The sequence below is a fragment of the Notothenia rossii genome (genome assembly GCF_949606895.1).
Source record: "Notothenia rossii genome assembly, chromosome: 5".
Lineage (NCBI taxonomy): Eukaryota > Metazoa > Chordata > Actinopteri > Perciformes > Nototheniidae > Notothenia > Notothenia rossii.
The window spans coordinates 20237448-20252805 of NC_136903.1; the positions used below are offsets into that span (position 1 = coordinate 20237448).

A 15358-nucleotide genomic window follows, 5' to 3' on the forward strand; every position below is an offset into this window, starting at 1 on the left:
TCAAAAGAGATAATTATTCAGTGTTGTTACTTTAAAGTGTTGTTACTGACCTTTTTCTCTTTTATTTTCTTTACCTCACCTGTAACTGCTGAGACCCTGAGGAACATGCACACTGGACTGACCTGCTCTGGCAACCTGATTTCCACTGTACGTAATAGTATTTGGTTATGGTATTATTTATATGCATCAAAGGCACAATGCACCCCCCAGAGACACATGTATTAAGTGTGATATTTTGCATTGGTCATGTGAAATCATCTTTACATACTAGAAAACTGTAGGAGCGGCAACTTGTTTTGAAATTGAATTTTTAATATCCGATAATAAAGTTGATCTGTTTTCTTTATTCTTCTCTCTTCCCAGCTCCATCCACCACCATTCTCTGTTCCTGCAGGTCCTGCTTGCTAATCAATGCTCATATCTTTTTACACAATTACAAATAAAGTCAATGTATTGTATGACATGAAGTTGTGCTTCATTCTGAGTCAATAATAAATTCATTCTGCCTTCAACTGCAAAATTATTGTGGACTGCACCGACATCCATGTAGCTGCCCCCCAGTAAGATGAACCAAGCAAAGTTGACATACTCAAGTTTACATGAAGAATTTGTGAAATATTGGTAAAAACAGGTTTAAATGATTATTAGTAATTAATTACTAATAATGAGAAAAGCCAGATGAGAAAAGCAGAATATGCAGCTGCCATTTTCCACATGGAAAAGAGAAAGGGCCAAGTGTATTTGAGTGGACAAAAGAGAAATCCCAAATACGAAAAATTAAATTATACAATTTACAGATATGGATACAAATATATATATCCTATATACACCATCATGTATAATGATGGTGTATGATGTAGAAGGAAGTGTGGTAGATAACAAGTAAATATAGAGTTACATACAGATCCATGTTATAGCAAAAGATGGAATAACTAAGAAGCACGCACTATAATAATTATTACATGCAACAATTAAATAACTGCTCAGCATCTCCACCACAATCCCAATCTGCTGTGTCCTGTTTTCCACCCCATCACACATACGAAACACAACGCAGAGTCCGAGGGTGTTAAGAGTATGTTTATTTAAATGTCCTCCTCTCTACTGGCCAACACAGGGAGCATATGCTGGGTGTAGAATTTTTCCAGGAGGAGATTTCCATGCCATGCAGGGTCTTTGGGGATGGGGATGATGATCGCCTCCTTCGTGGTCCACAGTAGCAGAGACTCCGGTCTGTGATGTGCAGCTGTTATATAATATACAATACATTTTTGAAAAACATTTGATCAGCAAAAAAGGATTTGGTCAGGATCTAGAGTCAGTGTGTAGTTTATTAATTAATCAATGCTCTCTACATTAGGAAAACACATACCAGTGTACCAGAGGGAGTCACACACAGCTGTGCCTAGATAACCAAACAAATTGACAAGATAACCAAAATCCTTGAATCTACACACAGCAAATAAACTCAAATGACACAACGAGATGTAAAAAGGAGATCACACATAGTCGATATAAAACTGGCCGCTTCAATCTGAAGAGCAACTAAAACAAAACACGGGAGTGTATCTTGTTCTTGTGAACACTAATGTTATCCACAGCATACACAGAGACCACGAAGTTCTTAAGGAGAAAACTAGTTGCTAAAACAAAACATGTTAGTGTACCTTGTTAGCTAATGTTAGCTAGCTTACATTAACGTTAAACATTGCATTCATATTACTCACTGAAACCTTGTAAAGCCGGTCCCGAATGCTGGCTCTTACAGAACCGACTAACTCCCCTTTCGTGTATGTACAGCTCTCAACATGCCCAGACTTGTAGTGATTTTCACCTCGTTTTATACTTTTTCGCCTCATTCTGAAAGAAACAGGTGAAATTTGCTAACGTGACTGCCATCTTTGTGATGGTGACGCGTATTGTGCGAGACCAGAGACCTGTAGTTCACTGAGCGGTTTCACACAAAAAAATGTGTAACTTCACAGTTTTACGACACATTTTTATTTTTTTGACTTGCAAAATGTTCTTTTAATTTGACAAACATCATATGTGTCATTCGTGGCACAATTCAAACGGGATCGAAAGATGACTTTTCTCTCTCCATTGACTTCAATGTATAATTTTCCGCTTCCGGGGTCCCATGGGTCGGAAGTAGATGGGCGGGACTTCGCCTCTCTTCCAACCCCTGGTTTGCAGGACAAGAGACAGTACTGTACCGCTCACTGTGCTCACTGTGCAGGTTCACTGCAACACCACCGACACACACAGCTGCTGCTGCTGACAGGAGGGGGCATTCATGAGCTCCATTATTGCACTCTTATTATGCTGGAACAAAAGGTCTGACGTGTCTATGATCAATATATGAATAACTATTCATAATTAACCTTTGGTTTTTTAATAATGGTTGAAATATCACATTTGACAGAGGGCTACAATCTCTAAGATGTAATGCATAACAACAACAACACATATATTGACAGAACTTAAAAGGAAACTATCTGATTATGGTTATACTGTTGCACCCATCAAATAAATCAAATATGTTTTGTTTTTATGATGGAAATGGAAACATTATTATTTCTTACTACAGATAGGTGGAATATATATATTTATCTAATAATTATTCATCCGTTTAGTCTTTCATATACTTTGTCATGCCATGTTTGAGCAATAATATTTTGTTTATGATACAGCAAACCATAGTAGATTCAATGAGATATTTCTTAAAGTTTCCACTAGACGGCAGTATATTGCCGTAAATATATTGAGGGGAATTTTGTGTGAAAATCACCACAACACGGAACCTCGCAGGTTTTTAGGGCTCCTTCAAAAACAGTCACAACAGTGGGAAAACATACTCATTTATATTGCGCAATAACATGTAGTCAATAGTTGAACTAATTCCAAGATCTTTGTACTATTGTTCATTTAATAACTACATTATGTGATCAAAAATCAATACCATGCCAAAATGCTGTCTTATATAACATACTTATAGAATTAAATTAATATTTACTTTATGACAGAAAACAAAACAAATTCTGCAAAGCAAGCAAGAAAAGTTCCTACCAACCATTCAGTGAAGAGGTCCTGTCTCAGTTAACATCAATTGATATTTTGCTGGTGTCCGTATCTGCAGACACTTAAGTAGAAATATTATTCTGTCAGAGCGATTGGAACGGTAGTGTACACAGTTTTTATCAGCGCTGACATTGGCTTACTCTAAAATGAGATTTGTTTATTTCTCTGACCCAAATTGTTCAATTGTTGAATGTTACACAAGCACTGACACTTAAACAGTCGCCATAGAGAACACAACTAAGTTATTGCGGAATAATAAATTCCAAGGTTATTTTTGGTCCAATAACACAAGGCAGTTCAAACAGAATAATCCTTCAGAGCACCGTTAGCAGTAATGAAAATTACATTTACTTAAGTACAAATCTGAGATTGAGTATATTCACTTCAGCCTTCTTTCTTTTTTTACAGTGTTTACAGTTATTGTTACTCCCCCTTGTACCCCCTTCACTATTGCCGATAATTCCAATGTAACATGTACTGTAAATCTAATAACCATTCTCAGGTCTACGGAACTTATTGATGTAGAATTGTTAAATTGTTATAAAGAAGAAGAAAGATCAACAACGGTGACCTCAGTAACACATTTCTGTGGATTTGCATGTAGTCCATCCACCATCAACTGTGTTTTGTGCATGGTTTCTATTCACCACAGCTGGGAAATACACAGATTGCAGCATACATCCTCCAGTATGAACATCAGGATATCATAAGAAGACAAATTAAACAGCTTAAATGTAATACTTTTTGGAAAATGTATATAAAAATACTTAAAAAAGGTGAAATAGTCTCGCCTGTCATGGAATGACACTTATTTATTTCTGGTGAATGCAGGGTATTCAATTGTTCCACTTACACCTTGAAGTCCAGTGCATCTGGTGACAGCAGTAGATAACCCGTTCTCACATTACGCCTGCTTCATTATCCTTCATAACACATTCATTTCAAACAGGGACTTAATGAAGTCCAGGCTTCTGGATTAGAAACAAATTGACCTGACGTTATCTGGTGTTGGCTAGCTGTAGGAAATCCAGCACAGATGTGAGGCACTGTTCATATTTAAAAATCTCTTATCAGTCAATTGACAGATGAAAAATATTTTCACACATGGCAAAATAATGTATCAGTTATTCAAGAATTAAGATGTTAGCTATGAACAATGCATGTGAATATGTCTGTGTGGTGTGTGTGAGGAAGAGTAAGAAAGAGACAAGGAGAGATACATTAATTTAAGCAGATGGGCTATAATATTATACCTATTTTGTTGAGAATATATGTGTATTTGTTATGGGCATGCAAAAACGGATTCAGTACAATAATATTGAGCAGGCAGGTTTATACCTTCAGACAGGAGGAGTGAGTTTGGTATAAGAAGTGGCTGGCGCTGCACTACTACAGTCATTGGGTTCACTCCCGTTCATTTGGAAACGGGAAACTTATGCACATAACAGACATGACCGACGACACTGGCTCTTCTGCCCAAAGTGGAGGGAGATGGAGTGGTCTGCCAGTAAGCCAGGCAGTAAAGCTGGACTGATGATCAGATGTTTGTTCTAGTCTGCATGGAAAAAAACTCAGTGTTTACATGATCCAGGACAGAGAGTGGGCCTAGCCAGCTCTCTGGGGGAATTCAAAACACTTTATCCCAAGAGGGCACCCTGAGGAGAAAAAAACCTGCTGTCCATAAATGGGTAAAGCCAGGAGTGAGGGTATTATTGGGGAAACTTGAGTTCCTGTGAGCCCGCTGCAGAACAAAAATAGATCTGTGTACTTTTGCTTCTATCAAATGAAATTGACCCTTTTAGTCTCAATCAACTGCATTAATCATTACTGGTCTTCATGCACCCCGTTCTTCAGGTTCGTTGTGGCTGTCTGAGATTTATGCTTTGCTGTAAAAGTTGTGGCTCTATGATTATAAATCAATACAGCCTAGTGTTCAGACAGAAGTCTTCAGAGAGTGTAAACATTTCTCTCTCACTATTTCCCAGTCTAAGTGTTGAAGTAACAAAGTGACTGTGAAAGGTGAAAGGACACTTATTCATGGGTTTTATCCTGCCAACAGTTGTCCAATGTCAAATGAGCTCATAGCTGCATTTGCGTAGAAGGACTTGCGATGTAAAGCCATATAGTATTTTTGGATAGATAGATAGTTAGTTAGTTAGTCTTTATCTCTAATTGTACAATGTCTTCATAGTGTGTGGTTGAACCATATAACAGCTTCCTTTCCAAACTAAAATCGGAATCAATGTAATCATTTCCTTTAACTTATCAAAGGATAGAAGTTGTTGTTCTTTAGAAGTAACTAACAGTATTTGGAGTTTTCTTCCAAATCGTTTTCTCATCTCTAACCTGACGCATCCCACAGTTATCTCCATGAACAAATGGTTTCCTTTCTCATTATCAAAGGACAGTTGAAAAATCTCTCCAGATGGTGCAGTCTCAGATCAACAGGCCAATGAAAGAGACAGAGAACATAAGTGCACAAAGATCACGTTTCCTCAATGCCTCAAGATTAGACTATCTAACTAATCTTATCAAGCATTACAAATGGACATATTTCGAAAACATCAAACACTCGCATTGCATGCCATCAATCATATCTCATATCCTGTGGTTGGACTGACATTTACACCCCGGGTCTGAGAAACTCAAGCCTCATTATCTAAACTCCCTGCCAAGCAGATGCCTGATTTAGTTCATGTGACTGTGTTTCTCTCTTTCTTTGTTCTAAATATATGTAGACACAATGAATTAGCAAAGAAACAAAATCGTGAGCGAACAGCAGTCTGAATGCAGCGAGCTTAGCCTCTCCACCCAGAGATTGTCTGATTCTCAACACTTGTCGAAGATTAGTACTGTCCGGATAAAGTCAATAGAACATGATATATTTCTCTCTCCTTGCATTGCATTTGAATCAAGCAGCCTTCTTGGATAAATCTGACATTCCTGACTTTCAATCCTTTTGAACATTAACTAAACCATGCGGCGTACAGTAAAATAAAACATGACTTTGTAAATCTATTATTTAGCTTGAGATGCATATTCTGACCTGTCACATCTGTCACTCATATGTTTGTGCACACAACAGGAAGCTGGAGAAGCGCCTGCCAAAGCATAAGAGACACACATGCACATTAAGGGCCATGATGCACATCATGGAGTGAGAATGCGTTACAAATGGTCTTCATTAATGGTGTGATTAAATGCATGATACTTTGGAATGTAATAATAGGAATGCAATAAGGCATAGGCTTTTTAAAGCTTTCACAGTTTGACTGAAATATAATTACTATGGCTGATTATGCTTATTTTATAAAAAAGAAAGTAATAGTTTTAGCATCTGCTTAAGCTTCATGCTTATCATTCACTATCTCACCATCTAGTTCATCTACTGGCAAGTACACCCACACAATCCTCTCTCGCTTTTTTTGTAATCTGTTTTATTCTCAGAGCTTCTCGCTCCTCATTTTTTCCCTTTACTCCCTTCCACTGAACAGCTCTATCAGTTCCCCCTCCCTCCTCTTCTTCCCCCCGCCTTACCTCCTCCTCTCACTGTCACTGTCTCAAACTGAGGTGGGTCTTTTTTACACTCTCTCCCTCTTATCCTTTTAGTCTTTGCTCTCAGGACGCCATGAGGTTAACAGCACTCTGCATGTGTGGGACCCTGCTGGCCTTCTTGAGCCTCTCTTGGACCACAGCTGATGAAGGGGACCTCTTCTGGGATCAGGAATTTGGACCCTGCTCTGCAACTCTGAGACCTGAGGGGCCGTGCAGGCAGGGGCAGGATGAGAGCATGTGTCCATACAGATTAATTCTGCCTCCGCTGACTCTCCATTTGCCAAAGGAGCTCAGAGAGCTGGAGAAGATTGTAAAGGATTTCCAGAATCTGAAGGACAATGTGGACGAACTGAGGAAGATGTGTGCAGATTGTACAGTAAGGCAAACTGAGAGAGAGTGTGGAAGCCGTAGAGAAAGTGAGCAGGAGAAGCTAAATGAGGGTATAAATAGACATATTGATGAGAAGAACCGGCTGAATGAGAAAAATCGTGAGACGCAAAAAGAGTGTGGAACAGACACAGTTAAAGTGGAAAAGACTATAGAAGGAGAATTAGGAAATGGTGACACTGATTTTGATAACATAACGAGTTTAGAAGAGAAAAGGAGAAATAAATTGGAAGCAGAAAGAGAGAGCAATAAACGGTTCTTAAAAGAAAATAAGAAAGAAGAACCCCTCAAAGAAGAGGCAGAAAGCAATGGAAAAACTAAGAAAGAGGGGGCAAAAGAAAAGGAAAAAATGGTACAGACAAAGTTGACAACTGCTGCCGGAGAGGAGAGAATAGTGGATACGGTAAAAAAAAAGATTGTTGCAAAAAATAACAGGGACACAGACAGAGACAGAAATAAAGACAAAGGGGCAAAAGGGAATTCAAAGAGAAATCAAGAGGATATGTTGGAGAATGGAAAAGACAGGATGGTAACAAGTGATGTAAAAAATATAGAGATAGCAGAAGAAAGTGACCATCACGTGTGGGGAAATGAAACGAAGGAAGCAGAGAAAAAGAGCCAAACTGAAGTAGACAGGGGAAATGATGGAATAAAGAGGTCTGAGGAACATGCTGGGCATACAAATAGGGAACGAGAACAGCACAGGGAGGAGAGGAAAAAGGATATGGAAAAGGGAACCAAAGTTGAGCGAAATAATGAGAAACCAAAACAGTCTGCAAGCATCGGGCACGCAGAAAAAGAGAAGACAATAAAAGAGGGGGAGGATGGGGAGAGGGGAACGGAGATCAAAACAGAAGGAGAAATAACGGTTCAGAGTGTGCAGAGAGACAGCGATGGAGAATTAGCATCCAGCAAGGAAACTGAGAGGGCAGACTTTGTTTCAATCAGCCCAACTCCTCTGTCTATCATTAGTTTTACCCCCAGGCATGACTATGTGGAATCAAACGAAGCAATAACCTTTACGTCATCTCCTCCATCTCTTCCTTCGTCTCGCTCAACTTCACACTTGATCATCGATGTCAATCAAGGGATTACTATTGTTGCTGTCAGACGACCAACTCAAAAACCAGGCATTGTAGCATCTGGCATTTCGGAGAACCCCAGCCCTGATGTAGAGGATGGCTTTAGGACCACAACAGTGGCCACAATAAACTCATTGGGTGGCCCTGGACAACAAATTGCTAGTGAAACTTTAATGTTCACCTCTGCAACCAGTGCAAGACCCCAGGCAGGTTTCAAGGGCCCAGGTAGCTCGACTACAACAACTTTACCCACTACAACTCAGAATGTATACACAACTACTTTCACAGGAGTTTCAGACCACAGCCGTTGGAAAGCTAAAAAGAACATCAGCTCAAACACTAAGACTGGTGTAAAACCTCTACCAGGCCGAGGACCAAAGCCTGGTGAAAAGCGTAAACCTGCAGTCAGGTCTGAAGGAGAAAAAAAGCTTAAAATTCCAACAAATGACCGTAAACAGGACCGAGCTCCTTTGCCAGACAAAAAAACAAACCATGGCCAAAAGCAGAAGCCTTTTTACCAAAAACCATTAACCGACCAAAGATTGAAACCTGGCAAAGACCCTAAACAAGTCCAGATTTCAAAACCTAAAAAAAAACCTCCACCTGACCTTTTACCAATTCATCAAAATCAGAAAAACAACAAAATACCTAAACATGACCAAGAACATACGACTGATCAAACCAAGTTCATTATTCAAAAGCCAAAATCTACTCAAAAGCTTCCAGTTCAGAGAACTACAACTCATCACACACCTCAAACAGTAAATGCAACTGGTTCGGATAAAGACACTCAAACTGACCAAGAGCCAGAATCTGTAGAAATCCCAGTTATTACTCAAAATGTAAAACCTGAGAAAAAAATGGTTCATCCTCTCAAAATAGAAAAGCCTGACCAAATACAAAAACCACACGCAAAGCCAAACAGTGAAGAAGAAAAAAGTAAACCTGATCAAAGATCTACCACAAACAAATATATTTCAACTGCTCATGACACTGGAGAAAGTGAAACAACTAGAATAACAACAATACCTATCCAAAAGCCTATAGCAGTATTAACAGAACATTCCGATGAAAATCCTTTGACCGAGCCTGTATCTGAAAAAGACTCAACACCCGGACAAAAGCGTACTCCTGATCGGGCCCTGATCAAACCCCCTGATCAAGAGAAGAAATCCAGTGAGAAAATCCCTAAAATAAACCAAAATCCTCAACCCAATGAAAAACATACAGATATTGTAACAGGACAAAAGACTAAACAAAAGGGGAACCCTAAACCAGAACAACGCCCACAAACCAATCATAGGCTTAGAACCCTTCGACCCGACCAAATGCCTGAACTTAACCCCAAATCTTTGCCGAAAGCAGAATCCAACAAAACATCTAAATTGAGGCCTACACCCAAAGGCAGGCAACCAATCAGACCTAAAATCAGGCCAGGAGCAACACATGTTAAACGACCAAAACCAGCAGTGCCCCAAAAACCAAGTCTGAACATAAAAACAGATTTAGATCCTCTACAAATCAGTGAGACTACTTTAGACAACATCAACAACTCTGAAACCGACATGTCACCTTCACCTGCCCCTGTAACACAGACTTCTGAGGCGAGATATTCTCAAAGGGGCACAGACTTCAGTCCCAGCACAACGAAAACCATGACTCTGGGTCCAAAGACCTCCAACAGCCTGGAGACTGGGCCCATCCCACGCCGTGACACTCTCTCAGAGGGCTTCACAATGAGCCCAAACAGCAGGATTACGTCTGATCCGACGCCACTAACAGCCAGTCGACCACCATTGATCTCAACGACAACAAGAGCAAATAAAATCTCCCGTAGGATCCTGCCGAGTGTTATCCCTAGCACAATTCCAGGATCCGCAAACCCAAATCAAGTTTTAAATACTGACTTGCAAGCTGAGATAATTCCCAATATGGAGGAAAAAGCAGCCAAACAAACTCCAGTTCCAGACACTATTATGATTCCAGTCCCATCTCCCAGTACTCAAAGATCGACCACAAACAAATATATTTCACCAGTTCATGACACTGGAGGAAGTGAAACAACTAGAATAACAACAAGACCTATCCAAAAGCCTATAGCAGTATTAACAGAACATTCCGATGAAAATCCTTTGACCGAGCCTGTATCTGAAAAAGACTCAACACCCGGACAAAAGCGTACTCCTGATCGAGCCCTGATCAAACCAACTGATCAAGAGAAGAAATCCAGTGAGAAAATCCCTAAAATAAACCAAAATCCTAAACCCAATGAAAATCATACAGATCTTGTAACAGGACAAAAGACTAAACAGAAAGGGAAGCCTAAACCAGAACAACGCCCACAAACCAATCATAGGCTTAGAACCCTTCGACCCGACCAAATGCCTGAACTTAACCCCAAATCTTTGCCGAAAGCAGAATCCAACAAAACATCTAAATTGAGGCCTACACCCAAAGGCAGGCAACCAATCAGACCTACAATCAGGCCAGGAGCAACACATGTTAAACGACCAAAACCAGCAGTGCCCCAAAAACCAAGTCTGAACATAAAAACAGATTTAGATCCTCTACAAATCAGTGAGACTACTTTAGACAACATCAACAACTCTGAAACCGACATGTCACCTTCACCTGCCCCTGTAACACAGACTTCTGAGGCGAGATATTCTCAAAGGGGCACAGACTTCAGTCCCAGCACAACGAAAACCATGACTCTGGGTCCAAAGACCTCCAACAGCCTGGAGACTGGACCCATCCCACGCCGTGACACTCTCTCAGAGAGCTTCACAATGAGCCCAAACAGCAGGATTACGTCTGATCCGACGCCACTAACAGCCAGTCGACCACCATTGATCTCAACGACAACAAGAGCAAATAAAATCTCCCGTAGGATCCTGCCGAGTGTTATCCCTAGCACAATTCCAGGATCCGCAAACCCAAATCAAGCTTCAAATACTGACTTGCAAGCTGAGATAATTCCCAATATGGAGGAAAAAGCAGCCAAACAAACTCCAGTTCCAGACACTATTATGATTCCAGTCCCATCTCCCAGTACTCAAAGATCTACCACAAACAAATATATTTCACCTGTTCATGAAACTGGAGGAAGTGAAACAACTAGAATAACAACAATACCTATCCAAAAGCCTATAGCAGTATTAACAGAACATTCCGATGAAAATCCTTTGACCGAGCCTGTATCTGAAAAAGACTCAACACCCGGACAAAAGCGTACTCCTGATCGAGCCCTGATCAAACCCCCTGATCAAGAGAAGAAATCCAGTGAGAAAATCCCTCAAATAAACCAAAATCCTAAACCCAATGAAAATCATACAGATCTTGTAACAGGACAAAACACTAAACAGAAGGGGAAGCCTAAACCAGAACAACGCCCACAAACCAATCAAAGGCTTAGAACCCTTCGACCCGACCAAATGCCTGAACTTAACCCCAAATCTTTGCCGAAAGCAGAATCCAACAAAACATCTAAATTGAGGCCTACACCCAAAGGCAGGCAACCAATCAGACCTAAAATCAGGCCAGGAGCAACACATGTTAAACGACCAGAACCAGCAGTGCCCCAAAAACCAAGTCTGAAGATAAAAACAGATTTAGATCCTCTACAAATCAGTAAGACTACTTTAGACAACATCAACAACTCTGAAACCGACATGTCACCTTCACCTGCCCCTGCAACACAGACTTCTGATTCGAGTAATTCTCAAAGGGGCACAGACTTCAGTCCCAGCACAACGAAAACCATCCCACGCCGTGACACTCTCTCGGAAGGCTTCACAATGAGCCCAAACAGCAGGATAACGTCTGATCCGACGCCATTAATAGCCAGTCGACCACCATTGATCCAAACGACAACAAGAGCAAATAAAATCTCCCGCAGGATCCTGCCGAGTATTATCCCTAGCACAATTCCAGGATCCACAAACCCAAATCAAGCTTCAAATACTGACTTGCAAGCTGAGATAATTCCCAATATGGAAGAAAAAGCAGCCAAACAAACTCCAGTTCCAGACACTATGATTCCAGTCCCATCTCCCAGTACTCAAACTACCTCCACAATCAACCCTAACCTCAGGTCAACCACCTCTAGCCCCAAGCCCCTGGCGGCTGAGTTTTCCACTCCCAGTGCAAGGGAGCTGCGTGTGAAGATCAAACAGGTGGCTGCCTTCTTCAATAACAGCCTGAGTCCAAATGGAAGGCCACTGGGTAGCCATCCAAAAGATCACGCAGAGGACAACCAGGTCGGCAGCAGGCCAGAAAGCAAAGTACCATCTAAAGGCAAGAAATACTATGTTTTATCAATATCATAGAGCTTATACAAGTTCTGTTTTTAATTGTATGCTTTGTCATAGATTCAGACACAGAACGTAGGTCGCTTAATGCAGGGATTATGGTTGTTATTGACAGAGCATTAATGTGATTATACTAGCCTGTGTAGCAGCACTCAGCCCTGGTTTGCAACACCATCTAATGGTTGCTTTGTTTCAACAGTCATCTCAGAGGAACACATTATAATTCACTGCACACAGGGGTAATTAGAAATCAAGAGAGGATATGAGGCATATGCAACTTCACAATGACATTCTTGGAAATGTACAGCTATCTGCATAAAGTCTATTGTGTTGAAATTACATTTCAATGATTTGGCTGAGAGAAAACTGTTATGCAATCATTTTGATAACTAATTATTGTCACTCAAAGCTATGACCTGTGCTGAAATGTTTTTAGTTAAGGGACCACATGGTAATCACTAATGCTCGACCTAAATATGATATGTATAATGTGGTCTGAGATCTTCTCTGTACATCAAGACTAAAAGAGGAATTTGCACGTGTGTGCAAAATGTGTGTGTGTGTGTGTGTGTGTGTGTGTGTGTGTGTGTGTGTGTGTGTGTGTGTGTGTGTGTGTGTGTGTCATTATATGAGACAAAACCACAACTATGTGGACAATAACAGCTTTAAAACATCCGTCAATGGAGCACAGCTAACAATGAGTTATTCAACTATTAACTACAGCCTCTTAATGCAAGTAAAGGTATTTTTTCCAGACTATATCATACCTCATGTTTTTAATTTATTAAAACAATGACAAGGATAAGATAATAGTTCTCTTATGGTTACATATTTTAACACCTGCTTTTACTGTTATCTCTCAAATCCACTATTTTAAAAATGGTATGTGTAAACTTTAAGGAGGTACACCTTGAAATTCTTTAAAAATCCTAAATCTTTAATAGTGGAAAAGTAGCTTCCAACTGACCTGTTGTCGTTACGACCTCAACCAACACATTTCACGGCTATATCACAGCTGCAGGACGATATTTATTCTGCAAGATATGAGCAGAAGCAGGACTTTGATTAGATAACTCTATTAATTAAATAAATACAAATGTAATTAAAAAAATGGTTGTGACATAACTCTTTGTGATTTCTTTCATGTTCCCCATCCACAGTTAGTAGAGATTGCTCCGACTACTTGGCAAAAGGATCAACAAAAAGCGGGATGTACCTCGTGACCCCTGACCTCCGCAGCAGAAGCTTCCCGGTCTTCTGTGACATGCAGCTGGATGGAGGAGGGTGGACGGTCCTGCAGCGCCGACAGGACGGCAGCGTGAGCTTCAACCGCACCTGGGCAGAGTACAGATTGGGCTTTGGGGAGCTGGACAAAGGGGAGTTTTGGCTGGGGAACAATATGATCCACATGCTGACCCGGGCCAGGAATATGGTGCTGAGGGTGGAGCTGGAGGACTTTGGCGGTGTGAGGGAGTATGCACAGTACGAGTCCTTCAGTGTGGCAAGTGAACGGGGGCGCTACAGACTGACGGTGGGCGATTACTCGGGTACTGCAGGTGATGCTCTGCGCTTCAGCAAAATGTATGATCACCACAACAGGGCGTTCACCACGCCGGACAGGGACCACGACCGCTATCCATCCGGGAACTGCGGGGCCTACTACAGCTCCGGATGGTGGTTTGATGCCTGCATGGCTGCAAACCTCAACGGGAAGTACTATGTTGGGAAGTACAAGGGAGTCCGGGATGGTATTTTCTGGGGCACTTGGCAGAACATATCTTCAGAGTATTACCCCACTAATGACAGACAATCATTTAAAAAGGTCAGGATGATGATCAGGCCAAGAGGCCTTGCGCCATTAGCTGGGACTCTACCAGGGCATGTTGTAAAATAAAATGAAGGGTCCAACTAACAATACTGCTTACAATTTAATAAACCTAGTACAGCCTCCACACTGATAACTATTAACCCAATGCTGCCGCTGTGTGGTCTTTTAATCTGCAAAACAAATTTGTTTACAGGAAAGTATGACAATAAGTGAGGATGTACATAGTTGTGGTTATAGTCATGATTGCATATTAGCCTACATTTTTACAAGCTTATAATAATAATATTTTTTTATATTGCTGAATTTGTTCAATGACGAGAGAGAAAATTCTCTTGTAAAGAGTTATGACGGGTATGTAGCAACAGAGAATGATATGTTGTATTATTGTAGTAGGCCTACCTGAAAGCCAGTTGATGGTTAATAAAAGCTGTATGGATTGTTTTTTAAGAGATTGTTCTTCTTTGATAAATAAATTGTTGAATAAAGTATAGTTTTTTTTCCTTCCCATTATCTCTTGTAAAGGAATATCTGCAATACATATGGATAAAGTGTCAGCTAATGGAAGTTATTCAATCAAAATAACTTTAGAAATAAGGAAATGCTTCAAGACTCAAATTCCCCACAGCCTTTGCGGATTAAACAACATGCTCACAGAGGCATACTGATTGGACAAAACCTACAGAGGGGCGGTGCTAACATTACACAAGAGTGTACATCCGGATTGTCAAATTAGTTAAGTGAGGAGGATTAAGACCGGAAGTACAATTAATCGCCTTCAAAAGCCATAGAGGTTTCAATTAACGTTTACATTTAAGCCTACAAAATGTATTGTAGATATTTTTACAGTAACAGAGGACTTTACTGTCAGTGCATTTGTACATTGAAATTGAAATATCACTTGCAATAACAATAAATCCTATTCTGGATTATCCTGCTTTATACTATACTTTGGGTTCTATTATTTACTGCAATTTAAACTTTCATAGTAGCCTAAGTCTAATTTATTAATATATTGTGCATTACCTAATTTACTTCTTTTAACTTGTTTTTGTTTTTATTAGAGCATTTACCAGTAATACAAAGTAAAAAGCAAACTATTTTTTGGTGGATGAGAC

The 15358-nt window shown here is 40.3% G+C and overlaps 1 protein-coding gene and 1 long non-coding RNA gene across 3 annotated transcripts; one reads left to right on the top strand and one right to left on the bottom strand.

Annotated features, from left to right (window-relative positions):
• Positions 1-976: 976 nt before the first annotated feature.
• On the bottom strand, positions 977-13737 carry LOC307039686. The gene is made up of 3 exons (XR_013808318.1): positions 13632-13737; positions 3074-3142; positions 977-2277 (listed from the first exon to the last, which is right to left on the bottom strand). It is a non-coding gene; the product is annotated as an uncharacterized lncRNA (long non-coding RNA).
• On the top strand, positions 6619-14748 carry LOC307039678 (uncharacterized protein). Of its 2 annotated transcripts, XM_079681992.1 has the most exons (3): positions 6626-7012; positions 9701-12401; positions 13576-14748. In XM_079681992.1, exons 1-3 carry the CDS (start codon positions 6710-6712, stop codon positions 14307-14309), a joined length of 3738 nt encoding a protein of 1245 aa, XP_079538118.1. In that variant the 5' UTR covers positions 6626-6709; the 3' UTR covers positions 14310-14748. The 2 variants fall into 2 exon arrangements, with proteins under 2 accessions (XP_079538117.1, XP_079538118.1); XM_079681991.1 differs by having other exon boundaries at positions 6619-12401.
• The last annotated feature ends 610 nt before the right edge of the window (positions 14749-15358 follow it).